This window comes from Agelaius phoeniceus, chromosome 19 (genome assembly GCF_051311805.1).
Source record: "Agelaius phoeniceus isolate bAgePho1 chromosome 19, bAgePho1.hap1, whole genome shotgun sequence".
In the NCBI taxonomy this organism is placed as follows: Eukaryota; Metazoa; Chordata; class Aves; order Passeriformes; family Icteridae; genus Agelaius; species Agelaius phoeniceus.
In genome coordinates, this window is record NC_135283.1 from 4873107 (window position 1) to 4889194 (window position 16088).

The following is a 16088-nucleotide window of genomic DNA, read 5'->3' on the forward strand; positions in this document are numbered from 1 at the left end:
ACCTTGTCCAGCTGTTTTGAAAAGCACCCCACAGGCCTCTTGAAGTCTCCCACCTTCTGAGCCAGAACTCTGGGGATGAGGTGCTGCCATTCCTGCCCAAAAAGCTCAAAGGGCTTTGTTAAGTCTGGAAGTCCTTAGGTGGGTGCAGACATCAGGGCCATCTTTAGATCACAGAACACGTGTTCACCCTCAGGGGCCCAAATCAAACGTCCTTCGGGGGCCTCCATTAAAAACTCAAAGATTTGACCAAAAGTCCATAATTTAAAACCCACAATCTTCATCATCCAGCCACAGCCAGGAATGCTGTTAAATCTCAGGCAATTGCAGGTTGGGGTACTTGGCAGATGGCCTCTTTTCTGTCCATTCCCAATTTCCACTGGTATTATTTCAAACCCTAAATAGGTAACTTCCTGTTTTATTATTTGAGGTTTTTCCCAAAATACTTTGTAACCTCCTTGGTCTAGGAAATTTAGAAGACTGATAGTCAATTCCATGCACTTTTCATTAGTAAGACATCATCAACATACTGCAGGACTAACCCTTCGGGGTTCTCCTTTTTCCAGGTGTCTAATTCTTTTGCCAGTTGGTTCCCAACAATCATTGGACTATTTCTAAATCTTTGTGGTAACACAATCCAGGTAAGCTGACTCTTCCCACCAGTTTGAGGATTTTCCCATTCAAAGGCAAAAATGCCCTGGCTTTGCTTATCAAGAGGTGTGCTAAAAAAGGCATCCTTCAAACCCATTACTGTAAACCATTGGTGATATTCTGTAAGGGATGTTGACAGGGTAAAGGGACTGGCTAGAACAGGGTGAATATCCTGAAATATTTGACTGACTGCTCGTAGGTCCTGTACCAAGCTGTGTATTCATCCCAGGCTTTTTAACTGGCAAAATGGGAGTGTTCTGACTTACATTCTATCAATAATCCAAATTCCCTGAAATTTTCTATTAGACTCTTGATTCCCCTCCTAGATACTAACTTTAAAGGATATTGTTTCTGCTTTACTGGTTTTCATCCAGGTTTTAGGGTAACACAGGCTGAGCTTGTTGGGAATGGCCTGGAGTTCCACTGGTCCAAGTCAAGAGTGTTTTACTGCATTTTCTGTTATTTCTGGTATTCCTCCAGAATTTTCTGGTTCCAGTGTTCCCTGCAACATAAAAGTCCTTGCCTCGATGGCTTTAGTCTCGAGCACCAGTAACTGCATTTCTCCATTTAAACAAAATCTGTGCCTCCAATTTACTTAGCAGGTCTCTTCCTAACAGAGGAACTGGACATTCAGGCATATATAAAAATTGGTGTGTTATCCACCATTTGCCAAATTTAAATTTAATAGGGTTAAAGAATGTTTGTTTTTCTCTTTCCCTGTTGCACCAACAACATTTACAGTTTCTTGGTTTAATTTTCCATGATTTGTATTTCATACTGAATAAGTATTTATAATAGAATAAACTATTTTATATAGTATAATAAACTATTAGAAAGACAATATATTTAAAGTGTATATATATAGTTTATATAATATAATGAACTATTAGAAAGTCAATTTTCTCTTTTCCCCAGCTCTGTAGTAACCAGGGCCTCAGCTGGGGCTCTCCCTCGCGGTTCCCGTCACTCCTGATGGAGGGTTAGCTGGGTGAGCTTGGGCCCTTTCAGGTTCTTGGGGCATTCCCGTTTCCAGTGCCCCAGTCCCCTGCAATACGCGCACTGGTTCGGCTGCAGCGCTCCGCGGGCAGAGCCCCGCTCCGTCCTGCGGTTGAACAGCGCCCTTTGCAGGGCTGCGCTGAGCATTGCATCCCTACATCTTTCTCTTTTTTCCCTTTCCACCCCCCGTTTCTTTTCTCTCTCCTCCCTTTCCATTTCCCATTTCTTTCTTCTCTCCTCCCACTCAATTTTGCGTCTCTTTTCTTTCTGCTCCTTCTCCTTTTCTCTCTCCCGGATCTTGTTTTCTTCCTCTTCTCCCCTGTTATTAAAAGCTATCCAGGCCACTTGTAATAGTTCTCCCAGGTCACGGGACTCTGCTCCCTCCAGCTTTTGTAACTTCTTTCTAATATCCGGTGCTGAGTTCCCTATGAAAATGGAAGCCAGCTGTACAGCTTCCTCTGGTTTTTCTGGATCAATATTAGTGTATCTCCTGGCAGTTGCCCTTAGGCGTTCCACAAATGCAGTTGGAGTCTCATGTGGTTCTTGTTTCACCTCATAAAGTTTAGACCAATTGATTGCCTTTGGCATTGCATGTCTAAAGCCAAATAATATCCATTGTTGATATTGTCCCAGAAAAACCCTCCCCTCCTTTGTGTAAGGGTCCCAATGGGGGTCCTGGGAGGGAAAATGCTCCTCCACAGTTCCTGGTAATGCACCTGCTGTACCTATCCTGTCCACCTCTTTCCTAGCAGTCCTGAGTACCATCTCTCTTTCTGTGGAGTCTAATAGAGTATCTAATAGAACTTGTATAACCCCCCAATCCGGGTTCTGGGTCTTGAGAATGGTTTCAAATACTCTAGATACTCTCTCTGGATCTTCTCTGTAGGGCCCTGCCAGTCTCATCCATGCCTCGAGATCGACTGGGGAGAAAGGCACCTTCAGCACTATCAGGCTGTGAGATCCCACCCCTGTCCTGAGCTGAGCTATGGCCTCCTGCTTATCCCCCTCCAGCTTTCTCATCCCCTGCTCCTCTACCTCCAGCTTTCTCGCTCCCTGCTCCTCTACCTCCTGCTTTGTCACACCCTGCTCCCCTCCCTCCTGTTTTCTCATCCCCTGCTCCTCTACCTCCAGCTTTCTCATGTCCTGCTCCCCTCCCTCCTGTTTTCTCATCCCCTGCTCCCCTCCCTCCTGTTTTCTTATCCCCTGCTCCCCTCCCTCCAGCTTTCTCATGCCCTGCTCCTTTACCTCCTGCTTTCTCACCCCCTGCTCCTCTACCTCATGTGTTCTCACCTCCTGCTCATCCTGGGTTCTCTCCACCACTGGACTCGACATTAACTCTTGCCTCCCCTCTGACTGCTCATCCCCTCCTTGTGCTTCCCCCTTATCAGGCACACCCCAGTTCTCTATGGCTCTGTCTCCTGCATCTGGTGCCTCTATCATTTCTACATCATCCTCCTCCCATCGTCTGTGGCATTTCAAACAGTGGTGCCCAATACTACAAGAGGAGCAGCATTGCTTCGATCTCCTATCCTTTCCCCTTTCCTTTCCAAAAGCTAACATGAGAGGGTTTGACAGGCTGGGCAGGCACCCCCTTTGCAATTCCAGATGGTCTCTTAAAGTAAAGAACAGGTCCACATAAGGCATCTCACTCCACTTCTCCTCTTTTCTACAAAACAGCCTCAGCTGTAACATGGTGTGATAATCTAAGGTGCCGTTCTCCGGCCACTTCGCCTGATTGTCCAATTTATACAGCGGCCACCAGTGGTTGCAATATTGGATTAGTTTGGATTTCAGAAGCGAGCCTCCCCCTATCTTTTCCCAGCGGTTCAATACACATTTCAGCGGAGAATTCGGGATATCATTTCCCACTCTAGTTTTAGAACAAACCGCCCCCATACTCAATAATACAAATATATAACAACGGCTGGAAAGCGAATACAGCGATTACCTGGGCGCAGGGAGTCCCCGCGGCTGGTTCTGGGCTGCAGCGGGCGGGGGTGATGCTGCCCAGGCGGCTGGCGCTGGAGCAGGCGAGAACCCGCCGGGCCGGGGCAGGGCTGCTGTGCTGAGAGTCTGTTGGGTTTCTTCTCTTCTCCTCCTCCTCCCCGAGCCAAGATCCCGGCGGGGGAACGGCTGAGCTGCAACTGGGGGTGCCCCTGCCCGCCCGCTCCCACTCGCGCCGGGAATCCGGATCGCACTGGCACGAGAGGGCGCTTCGCGTCCACAAATGCGATTTCAGCGGCGCGCACAGAAAACAAATCAATAATCGATAGCTTCGAAACGCTAACAGTCAGTTAAGTTTCAACACTCTTCCTTAACGAGCTTTATATCACAGACGTCCCAGTGCCGATTTTACAGGCCGGCAAACTGAAATCAACACACTCACACACACACTGCCAGAAACCAAAAAGAATTCAGAGTATCGAAGCAAACTCCACCACAAAAGCAGGTACAGCAAGATTTTGGCTCCGGTGTTATGAGCCTGTGTTTTTGTTCTCCTCGGCCAGCTACACCAGTGCTTTAAGTTTCCTGCGCCAGGAGAACCCCTCGGAGGGAACTGGAACCCCCTAGTCCTGAGGGACTGGAAGCCCCAGTAATCCTGGGGGACTTGAAGCCCTGGACAGTGAGCTTTCCCAGGGACTTGACCCCTGTTGGGGGACTCAAACCCCTCACCAGTAACTCTGTGAGGGAATTTGTACCCCTCGTCAATAACCCCAAGATAAACAATTTAAAAGATGCCTTTACTCACCCCAGGGATCTTGCCTCGAGCCCCTGACGGTCTGAGGCCGAGGTTCTCCCCGAGAACCCCTCGGTGCCGGCTGGAGATCTGTCGACTGCAGATCCGTCGAGGCTCAGAGGTGAGCTCCTATCTGGGTGGCCAATAACTGTCACCAAAATTCACCAAAAAGTGGGTAAAATAAAACCCCTTAACACCAATGCAGCGTTAAGAAGTTATCAGAGGCCTGGTGCACGGGGGATAGGCTCCACCTGGCGTGCACACCATTCACTACAAGTTCCTTGCTTAAATACAGTCACTGCGTGGGTATTATAATTGTTCATTACCATAAAACCTTCCCCATGTTCCCAGGTTCAGTTTTTTTCTATAATCTTGTTTTGGCTATAACTGCATTCCTAAGGCAGTTGTCTTCCCCTTATCTTCCTTCTGTCCTTGATGAGAAAGCAGCTCCTGCATACCCTGGTTCTTTGCTAAAAGTACACAGACACAGCAGAAATTGGATTAACACTTTTGGTACCAGTTCCATGACAGGACTGAGAGCACATCTCTGTACCTGCCAAGGATTTGGCTGGAAAGGATAAAAGAAAGAAAGCAGGAGATGAGGAAGGGAGAAAGGCTCTGTGGAAAAAAGAACCAGCCAGTCTGTCTTGCATTACCAGCCTGATGGGTTTTGCCAAACAATGAACACCAAGGTTTATGAACAAATGGCAAGTATTTATTTTATACTGAAGAAAAAGAAATTAAGATGTCAACACCACACCAAGAGTCAGAGACATGCCCCCCAAACATTTGAACAGCAAAAACATTTCCAAGGCAATAAAGCAAAGAAAACAGCATTACATCTGGAATGATGATGGAAAGCCAGTGGTTTAGCTGCTCCCTGTTTCCAGTCATATGCAGCAAGTGCTTTATTCTAAGTGGATCTGCTTTATGCTAACTGGATCTTCTGGCTTCCTGGTCACAGCTAAGGCACAAACTAAGACACCTGATAGTGCTCTTCAGCTGTGAAAGAGAAGGATGTCAGCTCTGTTAAAGAGCTCAAACTAAACAGCTTGTCTGGTGCTGAGAAGCCTGGGTGATAACAGCAGCAAAGGGCTGAGCAGAGATGTGTCCCCCTTCCCTGGTGCCAGCAACTGCCACCAACAGAGCTGGGGATGCTCCAGTGCTGGAGACAGAAATCACTGTGTGTCACCTTAGCTTACTAGTGGAAGGACAAACCTCAGAGAAATGCTCTCTTTTCTTTTCTACATTTCAGTGGTTTATGCTGATAAATAACCCCCCCCCCCCTTTTGCACATGACCTCTTCAAAACAGCTCTCCTGGCTGTAACCCAAACTTTTCCCCAGCAACAGACTGAAAGTCTCTAAATGCCAAGAATGTCCCCTTCCAGGCTCCTCAGGAGAAGCAGGCCCCTGCTAAGTGCCCCAGACCACATCTGCAGGGCTACCTGGAGGGGCAAGAGCTTGGGGAGAGCCGTGCCCTCTCATCTGCAGTCTCTCCGCAGCACAGGTCGCTGTTCAGGGCTCCCAGAGTTTCTGCAGAGGAAGTACTGGTGGCTGAGGGCTGCTTTGGCTGAGATGCGCTTGCTGGGATCATACAGGAGCAACTGCTGCCAAGAGAAAAACCCAGCAGATTTAGGATTTTAAAAACTGGCTGATTGATTGCACCTGCACACAGTTGGGCCCAGTTGCTGATGTTGGTCCTGCCTTTTTCCTTCTCTGGGCTCCAGGAGTCACCCACAACTGAAGTTACTCTGGGGATTATTTTAGAAGAGTTCCTTGACTCCCAATGCAGTGGTTCCTAGAGGAACCTGCAATGACAGTCCTTCTTCAGAGTAAGACTGAGCCCTATTCCATGATTTGGTGCTTCTGCAATGTCAGAGGTGAGCACTCAGCCCATATCAGCTACACTTCCAGGTAATTAAATCTCAAATATCACTATTCCTTGCCCAGTTTGAAAACATCCTGTCTATCCCCAGGCCCTGTTCTGAGCCCTCACTCACCGTCAGTAAGTCTCTCCCATCTCGATCTAAGTTTGGAACAATGTCCTTCATCTCCTTCCTTGGCCACCGGGGAAAGCTGCCCTTGTAGTCAGGGAGCTGGGTCACACCAGGCCAGGTCACCTCGGTGGGAGTGCCCAGGGTGCGAAAGATCTGGAAGAGCTGATCGATCTCAGAGTCCCCTGGAAAGAGGGCCTTCCTGGTCATCTGGGGGAAGAAAAGAAAAAGCCAGTTCCCACCTTTCCATCAGTTGTGTGCCCTATTTCCTGCTGCGAGCAGCCCTCTGTCCCAGCAGGTGCAAACACCTGCACAGACCAGGGCAGTTGCAATGCAGTGATTCTGCCAGGCAGTGGCTGGGAACATCACAGGTGTCTGACTGCTTGCTCCCACTCTGCTCTGCAGCTCAGGGACTTTGGGAAAGAGGAAAAGTGCTATTACACTGCAGGGCTAAGCACAGCTCTTCCAAGGGGAGTATGGACCCCTAGGAGATCCACTCTGCCATGTCACAAGAGTGCTTGTTCTCTGCAGCCCACCTTGGGGACATCTGGAAGAGTCATCTCCTCCCAGGGTCAAAATGCTGCAGCAACAAGGCTGAAGTTACCGCTTTTGCAAGGAGAGGCATCATGTTCCAATGTACTTGAAACTGCAGCCTTCTGCCAGGCCCTGCCAGAGGGTGGTAGATTTCCTTCTGAGATAATCTACCACTGCCAGAGGGTGGTAGATTTCCTTCTGAGATAAGGAACAGCTAACTCTTAGGGTGGACTTTCCATAAAGCAAACCCAGGACAGAGTGGGAACACAGTATCCCAGATGTTCTATATCTCATCCCTCCTTCCCACTGCAGCTGCCTCCTCTGGCTCATGAAAGAGATTATTTAAGCCCATCCTACCATTTCTGCAAAGATGCAGCCAATGCTCCAGATATCCACAGGGGTCGAGTAGTATCTGCATCCCAGCAGTATCTCAGGGGCTCGGTACCACAGAGTCACCACCTGGAAAGGAACCAACAAACAAACAGTGTCTGGTTTCCCTGGATGAAACCAGAGGGGTGGGACCCTCCCTTCTCAGCTGTAATGCAGTGACTGTACAAATCAGAGCATGCTAAGGCCTTGCTGAATTTACAGACACTTTAGTGCCTGCAAGGTTGGGATTAACAGAACATTCTTCAAAAACACTCTGGAACAATTAAGTGTACCCTGTGGTGAGAAGGTGGGAGCCCAGCTGGCAGCCTGGCTCCCGTAGACAGTCAGCACACTTTGTGGTGACATGGAGGTCCCTTAGCTGCAGGTGAGGCTAAGAGCACATCCATGGCTCTGCCTCTGTTATAGATGAGCAACTTGTGCTGCTGCTGCTGTTCACCCACTGTGGATTGTGTACCCCACTCAGGGAGCCTCAACACTACCTCATGAGTGTATGTGCGTAGGGGGACCCCGAAAGCTCTTGCCAGTCCAAAATCAGCCAGCTTGATTGCTCCTGCTTCGTTAATGAGCAAGTTCTGCGGCTTCAAGTCCCTGTGGATGACCCTGTGCGAGTGGCAGAAGCTCACACCCTGCAGCAGCTGGAAAAGGTAGTTCTGAGGAGAGAAGAGATTTCAGATAAGGCCATGATGAAAACACTTTGAACTCTGGGTTGTGTGAACTAACGCACTTTGGATCTCTTACAGATCTGAATGGGAAGAAAGCCCTTGTTACAGTGCAGCATCAGGCTTATGGGCCACTACTCAGAGATACACACAAACTGCTGCCACACCACATGGGGACACAGACACTCTGATCCAGGCACTGCCCTTCTCTTCCACCCACCCATTACTGTCTACAAAGGCAATTAGCAACAGATCCCTCCTTTGTTCTGCAGTGGGATAGGCTGGAGAGCCTAGAAACTTCTGGGAAATAAACATTTCTGAGCAATAGTGCCATGAGGGTTTCCCAGCTGAAATGTTTGAGATCTGGGAGGCTGAGGAATCATTTCCAGGCCCAGTCTGAGCAGTTCTGACATGGTTGTGCCCAGCAGAAGGCAGCAGGGACATGCTGTCTGCCCTGCCTGTTGGCATTGCTTCTATGCTGTACCTTGACCAAGCTTAAAGGAAGCTCTCCAGCTTGGCATGAGTCCATGTACTTCTTCAGGTCCTGATTCAGATACTCAAACACCATATAGAGCTTCTTCTGGCTGTGTATGACATCCAGGAGCCTGTAAAAGAAGTACAGCTCTCCTTTCAATATCTGTTCCAAACCTCTGCAAATACCCAAACATCCCTCCTCCCACACATGCCTCTGCTCTGTTGGTCCTTTGGAGAAGACAGAGGCAGTTTAAGGGCAGAATCTAGTATGGGGCAGCAGCAGTGTGTTGGTGAAGTGGCAGACCCATGAGGTATTGCTGAAAGCCAGGGAAGTTTAAGGGATTCCTGCATTTTGCTGTGTATTTTGGTCCTGCTATGCAGCTGGGGAAGGACAGAAAAAACCCCTTGCTGCCTGCTCCCAGAGCAGGAGCTCATGGATGAGCTGGAGGGTGCATCCAGGTCTTACCTGACTATGTTTGGGTGCTTCAGCTCCTTCAGCAGTGAGATTTCTCGGATCGCAGTGCTGGGGACACCCTCTGACTCCCTGTGGCAGAGACAGGCTGTACTGCACCCCATAACCCAGGGGGATCCCACAGCTCAACGGGGCTCTGTGTCTCTTCCTTCTTCCACTGTACCCCAAGGGTGCATTAGAGTTTGGGGTGCAGCAGTGGCTGGGGTGGGCTGGGGTGAGGCAGGGGGGAAATCAAGTTGTGGGGCACGAGAGGGAAGGGATGACCTAGACATGCAAGCCTTGGGCCAGAGCTTCTTTGGAAGCACCTAAGGGTGCATTTAGAGCAGTAATATATTAATTACCTAGGTCTTTCTTTTTGGAGGTGGGGGCGGAAAATGAAAGCTCTTTGCCCCTCAGGCAGCCACCTCTCCCATGCTGAGGGGCCACTATGGGGTGCAGCCCCAGCATATTGGCTCCCAGTCCAGGCAGACACCCCTCACTGTGCACACAGCTCAGGGATGACACAGGGGAACAAAAATAAGCTTTAATCTGCTCAGTCCCACTCTGGAGGGCTGAGGCTGACCTTGCCTGACCCCCACAACACAGCCCTGAGGGAGATATTACCTCACAACATGGCAGCTGCTTCCCTGTGCCCTGGACCCAAGTGGTACCCATGGACCCAGGGCCAAGTGGTGCCAGGCCAGGCCCTAAACACTCAGACTCAAAGATTCTGAGCTGCTGGCTCAGCAATGGGTTTAATCAGCCCTTCTTTAGATCATCTAAAAGTTGGGGTCTTCCCTGTGGACCCACACAGCTGCAATGCCCATGAGACACAGAGCCCCCAAGCCCTCCAGACAACACTCCCTTTGGCTCTGCCTTTCCTGGTGCCACAAGATTATTTTAATCCTAGAGACACCTTTTTTACCCTCATGTGAGCCTTTTTTGTGCCTCCCACACCATACCGGGCACAGGCCTGGCGCCATGGCAGGCCCAGGGCTTTGCCCCACTCACGCGTCCAGGCGGATCTTCTTGAGGGCCACCAGCTGCCCCGTGCGCTTGTTGCGGGCCTTGTACACCACGCCATAGGTGCCCTCCCCAATCTTCTCCACCTTCTGGAATGACGCCTGGATGGCCTCCATGGGGCTGCCTCGGCCTGGCGATGGCACTGGGGGCGGCTGGCACCGCGCTCTGAGGGGAGGGGAAAAAGCGGGAAACAAAAAGGGGAATGTGGGGAAGGTGTTTGAGCCCTCCAGGTGTTCCCTGAGGTGCTGCCGGGGTCTGGGTCCCACCTTGGTGCTCCCTCAGCCTTGAAGGAGCCCTCAGGGACCTGCCTGGGGCAGCTGTGGGTGGACAGGGCGGCCTGGTGGGCTCTGGGGAACTTCAGGTGCACAGAGCCACAAAGGAGCCACCCAGGGCTGGTTGTTCTGCTGCCCAAGTTGTGCAGTGTGCTGGCTACAGCCAAAAATTGAGGAAAATTGATGTAAAGATGCACTTTGGGGCCTCAGGAAGAGCAGCATGGGCCAGGGTCAGGGTTAGCTCTCCTGCTCCATCTGCACAGTGCTGGGCATCAGTGGTGTAATTGGGTTCATAATTATGGCTTGCTGGGATATGCTGAGGGCAAACACTCAGCAGAAATGTCTTTTTTATTGTTTGGTTGGTTTGGGGGGTGGTGAGGAGGAGGTTTTAGTGTGGGTTTTTTTGGTTTGGGTTTTTTTGGTGGTTTTTGGCTGCGTTTGGTTGTGGGTTTTTTTTGGTTTGTAATTTTTTGTATTGTGTGTGGAGTTTTTTCATTTTTTGTCTTCCCCCCCCCCCCCCGCCTTTTATTTTGTCTTGCACAATTGTCCCTTGAACCTCCCCAACATGGGCCATGCTTCTCAGTCAGCCTTTCGGGAGATGTCCTTGAGGGGGAATTAATCATTGACTTGATAGCTGGCAGAAGACAAGATTAAAATAATCCTACGTATTGTGGTACCAGGAAAGGAAGAGGCAAAGGGAATTTCATCTGGAGGACTTGGGGGCTCCATGTCTCTGAGTGGGCATGGACATTGCAGCTGTGTGGGTCCACAGGGAAGACTCCAACTTTTAGGTGACCTAAAAAAGGGCTCATTTAACCCATTGCTGAGCCAGCAGCTCAAAATCTTTGAGTGCAAACAGACAAGGCTGGAGATGGCTGCATTTCCCTGCAAACCACAGGCACAGCTCAATCCAAATTTGGGGATTTCCACAGTACAGGAGAGTCTTCTCTCCCTTGCACAAACATTTGATTCTCATGTGACATTAGCAATGTTCTGTCCTTTTGTCAATGGTTTAATACAGCTGTGTGGGCCTGGCACTATGTTGTTACACCAGAGTGGCTCTGATGTAACTTAATCTCCTTTTCTCACAACTTTTTTAAAGCCAGCCACTTCCATACACACCCAGTACTTAGGAGGAGGAAAACTGAATTTTCTTGCATCCTCTGGAGGGTTTGTGCAGGGCCTAACACATCCGACTTGGCAAGAAAGAGGGATTTAATCAATAAAGACAGGCTGCCTTCTTTTTTCATCTTTATTTAGAAAAATTTCTATCAAAATCTTTAGATACTTCAAAAATAGTGATTTAAGGTCTCTTAAACTTAGCTGTGTCAAGGAAGAAAGTTAAGTACTCAGGTTACTGCAAATATTTATTTTAGAATTAGAATTAATCCTCTCCTTAGATACTAGTTCTTCCTACCTGAAGAGGCAGGTGCTACTGAAAATAGTGACTCTTTGTTCTTCTTGTTTCTTTGGTCAGTCCAGATAGGTGAGTGTTTTGGCAGGAATGTTCCTGTGTGGCAGCTGAGTCAGGGTACCCCAACACAGGCACTCATGGGCCCGCAGCCAGGCAGGGCTAATGAACTTTGTGCTAATGCCCTTTTCCCCCATCTGCCAAAGGTGAGCTGCTTAACACCATATTCAGAGACTGCTGACTTCTTCATGTTGTGCATTATGAAAGAACCAGTGTAAACCAAGTGTTCCCTTTCCCTAACCACCCTTTCAAGCAAACAACAAACCTGCTTCCTAGAGCTATTTTCAGTCATGACACGTGGGGCAGGAATGGACAGCCCACAGTCACACACATTGACTCAGTCTTCAAGTGTTTCCCTGCTCAGTGACTTTGCTGTTTGCCACAGCAAACACACCTCCTGATTGACTTTTAACATATTTGTTGCAAATGGCAATGCAAGGACCAGCATGTGGCTGGTCTCAGAGCTGCTGTCAGGATGTGCTGCTTTCCCTCTGCTCCTGCCTCTCACTGAAGTATTTCCTCTGCTCCTGTATGGCTTGTTCCAGCAGGGCCACATTCATCCCTTCCACGCAGGTCAATATTCGTGCTTTTACCACAGGACTGGAAGTTTCTGGAGAAAGGAAAACAAAGCAGCTTGGAGACAGAGAGTTCCCTCAGGCAACATATGACTCAAGCTGGGCAAATAATCATAACCTGAGAACTTCAGGAGACCAGTCTGGCTGCATGCTGCCACTGATGTGAGCAGCAGGAGCATCGTAGTTCAGTGATGTGCTTTCCCTCTGTCCTGATGGCTACAAAATGCTGGTGACTGACACTGCACTCCCCTTGCACTGGGGAACAGTGCCAGTGCCTGCCATCTGTCTACTTTGTGGCTGGATGCATTTTGGTTTTCCCTGGCTGAAAAGCAGCAGTGATGGGTCTGAGCTCATTTCTGAATGCCCCTGTGCAGACAAGAGGGCTTAGAAGAGGCTCAAAGCTGGCTGCAGCCAACAGTTCATTGGTGGCATTCAAGTGGCAACATGGAGCTCCACAGAAGGGGCCAAACCTTGGTGACAGAGCCTTGGTGAAACAACCACCATCTCAGTCTGCTCCCCTTCCACCCCTGCAAAATGGGGCCAACTCCCTCCTAGGCTGGGATGACCAAAATAACAATTTTCTAAAGGAATTTTGCAGCAGCGGTTTAGCAGGTCACTCTCCAGAGGCCACGTGAAGTGTGGCTTTCCACATGCCACTGAGGACTTCTATGGCATGAATGTGAATGCTTTTTATCAGGTGTGGCCAAGATAACAAAGAATTTGCTTCACCATCCCATGGCTCAGCTCAGAGCAACTCCCCACGCAGAGTACCAAGCAGCTGGAACACAGGGCACCCCAGAAAAGGACAACAGGGTGCCCTGCATGACACAGTCTGCCTGCATTCCTCACATGTCTGAGGGCAGGGATAATATATTATTAGAGCCTTTCAAGGATGGCAAAGACCAATCCAGTCACTTGCAATGAGGTATTGCTGCAATCTGCCATGTTTGGGGTGAAGACAGTTGGTGTGGTGGCTGGCAGTGATGCCAGAAGGCTTTTTAGCATAGGTTTCACAAGCCCAACAATGTGGCTGAAATGCTTCCTGTTTCTGAAAAAAATCTGTGCCAGAGGACCAGATTTTCACCAAGATAAGTGTCGCAGACATCTTTTCATTAAAATCCTTTCATTAGGATTTTTCCTGCTGAGAAGTTTCAGCAACAAGATGTAAACAATGGTTATCTGCTGCTGTGGAATGCAACAGGTCCATCTGTGATTGGCCCATCTTGGATGTTTATAATTAATGGCTAATCCAGGCCGAGCTATCTCGGACAGAGTCTGAGAGAGCTGCCTTTTGTTTTCATTCTTTTTTATTCTATTCTTAGCTAGCCTTCTGAGAGATGAAACCTTTCCTTCTATTTCTTTTTAGTATAGTTATAATGTAATATATATATCATAAAATAATAAATCAAGCCTTCTGAACTTGGAGTCAACATTCCTGTCTCTTGCCTCATCCAAGAACCCCTGCGAACACTGTCACAGATAAGGGTGGCTCTTCTCATGGTCAGCTGGGACAGACAGGCTGCTCCTACCTTGAATCACAGGCTCGTGTGATGGAGGAGCTGCACGAGAGGAGACTTGGTCCAGGCTGCCCTCAGTGACTCAGGGAGCCCCAAAAGAGCTGATGTACCATGAAGAGCAGCAAAGGGCACCAGTTCCCAAACCATTTACCTTCCCTGTGTTCAGCCTCTCCCAGGACCATGTAGGAAGATCCCACTTGGGCTTGGAATGGCTCCACAAACTTGGTGTCAACACAGACCTGGTACTGAGCTGAGTTGTGCTGCATGGTGAGAATGGCTTCAGATCGGGCCAGGTCATAGCAGCATAACCTGGGAATGATCAATTTGGGAAGCTCAGCTGTGCAGAAATCCAATTACAAACCAAAAGGGGATGCTCAGTCAGTGAAGGAAAGGCCTGGCCTGGAAGGAGGGCAGGGTACCCTTCTCACCTGCCAAATGTCCTCAGTGTCTTCCCCTCGGGGACCGAGCTGTTGATCTCCCACGGGAAGTAATAGACACCAGCACTTGGCAGCATCTCACACAACAGCTGACCTGCAGTAAAGCAAAAGGTCTGACTCCATGCTTCTCCAGTACCTGATCCAAACTGTGATACTGCCCTTCAACTCTTTCCTTGCCCAGGTTCTTCCATCCAGGGGGCGGCAAGAGCTTCACAGCTTCCCTGCTGAGTCCTATTGCAGCTCACTGCATGTGCCAAGTCCAGGGCATCTTAGCACAAAGAGAAGCTGCACAGTCCCACACAACCCAGCATGAGCTACAGGCAGTTCACCAGGTCCTCTGGGTCTCCCCCAGGCTATGGATGAGTTGAGAAAGGTTCAGGAAGTGGGGAGAATGGTGACTGAGCAGTTCAGAGAGTATGAGAGACTGAGATCCTGGGATAGCCTCAGCTGCTGGGGTGACAGAGTACTATGCAGCAAGACTTCAGGAATGATCCCAAGCCTGTTCCCTTACTGCAATATAAAAAAGTGCTGGCAGTGTCTGATCCTGCAGCTGGAGAACAATAAGCTGGATCCAAGCCAGCCTAGTTTCGTCAGAAGTCTGGCAGGGTTTAGCAGACAGCGAGGAGTGAGAAGGATTAATTCCAAGGCAAGGCTCAGGTGGGACCTCCTGGGAGTGCCTGCGGTGGAACAGGGCTGGCACAGGCAAGTCACAGCCACAGCACAGAGTACACAGAAAGGCAGGAATGCAAAGCAGCTTCAGCAAAGTTCTAACCGTGCCCAGTCAACGCCAGTCTGGCTCCTGGCTGTGCCCTGAGGTGGTTTTTTGGCATTTTCCCGCTGATCTCCATTGCAGGCTGCCTGTGCTTGGATGTTTCCATGTCTCATTTACTGCTTTTCTCTCTCTCTTTCTCTCTCTTTTTTTTTTTTTCTCCTTCTCTGTGGGGGACCCCAAGAGCTGCACAACAGCCCAGGCAGGGACTCCTGCCACTCACACAAGTGGGTCCATCGCTGGGCATTCAAGAACCCCCAACACTGATTACTCAGCAGAGGGGACAGTGAGCTGACACACATTCTGTGGCTTTAATGCTTGGTGTCCCTTCCCCACCCCATGCATTGCTCACGGTGTTGCCACCTTGCAAAATGCCTCACGGAGGACTCTGTGGGAGGCTGGGGAAACCAGGGCAATCCCGGCTTACCCCATCCCTGCACATGCCTCCCTCTCGGCCTGCTGCCCCACAGTCCCATGCCAGGCTGTGGACACCCAGAAAAACCCTGCGTTGGAAAACTCCCAACCCACCTCCCCGCCCTCTGCAGCTCCGTGCATCCCCGCCGCACCTAACATACAAAAAGCAGCGGCAATTCTGCGCCTCCAGAAGGGCAAAGGCTGTCCTGTACCGCCCGGGTTTTGCTCCTGTATCCCACTGTGCAGCAAGGTGGATCAGCCAGGGATGCAAGACGCTCAGTGTGCATTTCGTGCACCTTTTAACGTACGGAGTCACTTGGGTTGTAAAAGTCATACCCCAATCACCACACACCCTGTGCCCACCCAATGTGCTACCGAAGGCATGCACCAGCTCCAGTGCAGGACTCTGCAGAGATTTATGGCAGGCCCAGCCCCAAGCGCAGCCCTTTACACGCAGATCCACAGCACTATCCAACACCGTACCTAACGCGTGCACAAACGCAGCCCGCTAACGGCACTTAATGAGCCGCTTATTTAATTAGCTACTCCATTAGCCGATGCCAGGCGCTCTCCCAGCGCTGCTCCATGCACACACACCGCGATTTAAGGCACCGCTCCCCGCACGCCGAACGCGCTCTCACCGCTCCGCCATGGCCGCTGCGGGAAGGGCGGGCAGGGCACCGGCCCGCGTGCTCGGGAACCACGTGGCGTCGCGGGAATTACGTC

General features: G+C 50.0%; 1 protein-coding gene across 8 annotated transcripts; it reads right to left on the bottom strand.

The window, feature by feature from the left end:
* Window positions 1-5074: 5074 nt before the first annotated feature.
* Window positions 5075-16084, bottom strand: CDK3 (cyclin dependent kinase 3). 8 transcript variants are annotated; one of them, XM_077188105.1, is made up of 9 exons: window positions 16004-16084; window positions 14171-14273; window positions 9896-10072; window positions 8900-8977; window positions 8444-8564; window positions 7780-7950; window positions 7268-7369; window positions 6383-6586; window positions 5075-5989 (listed from the first exon to the last, which is right to left on the bottom strand). In XM_077188105.1, exons 2-9 carry the CDS (start codon window positions 14254-14256, stop codon window positions 5864-5866), a joined length of 1065 nt encoding a protein of 354 aa, XP_077044220.1. In that variant the 5' UTR covers window positions 14257-14273; window positions 16004-16084; the 3' UTR covers window positions 5075-5863. The 8 variants fall into 8 exon arrangements, with proteins under 8 accessions (XP_077044220.1, XP_077044219.1, XP_077044221.1 ...); XM_077188104.1 differs by having other exon boundaries at window positions 15846-16066; XM_077188106.1 differs by having other exon boundaries at window positions 15960-16041.
* Between the last annotated feature and the right edge of the window lie 4 nt (window positions 16085-16088).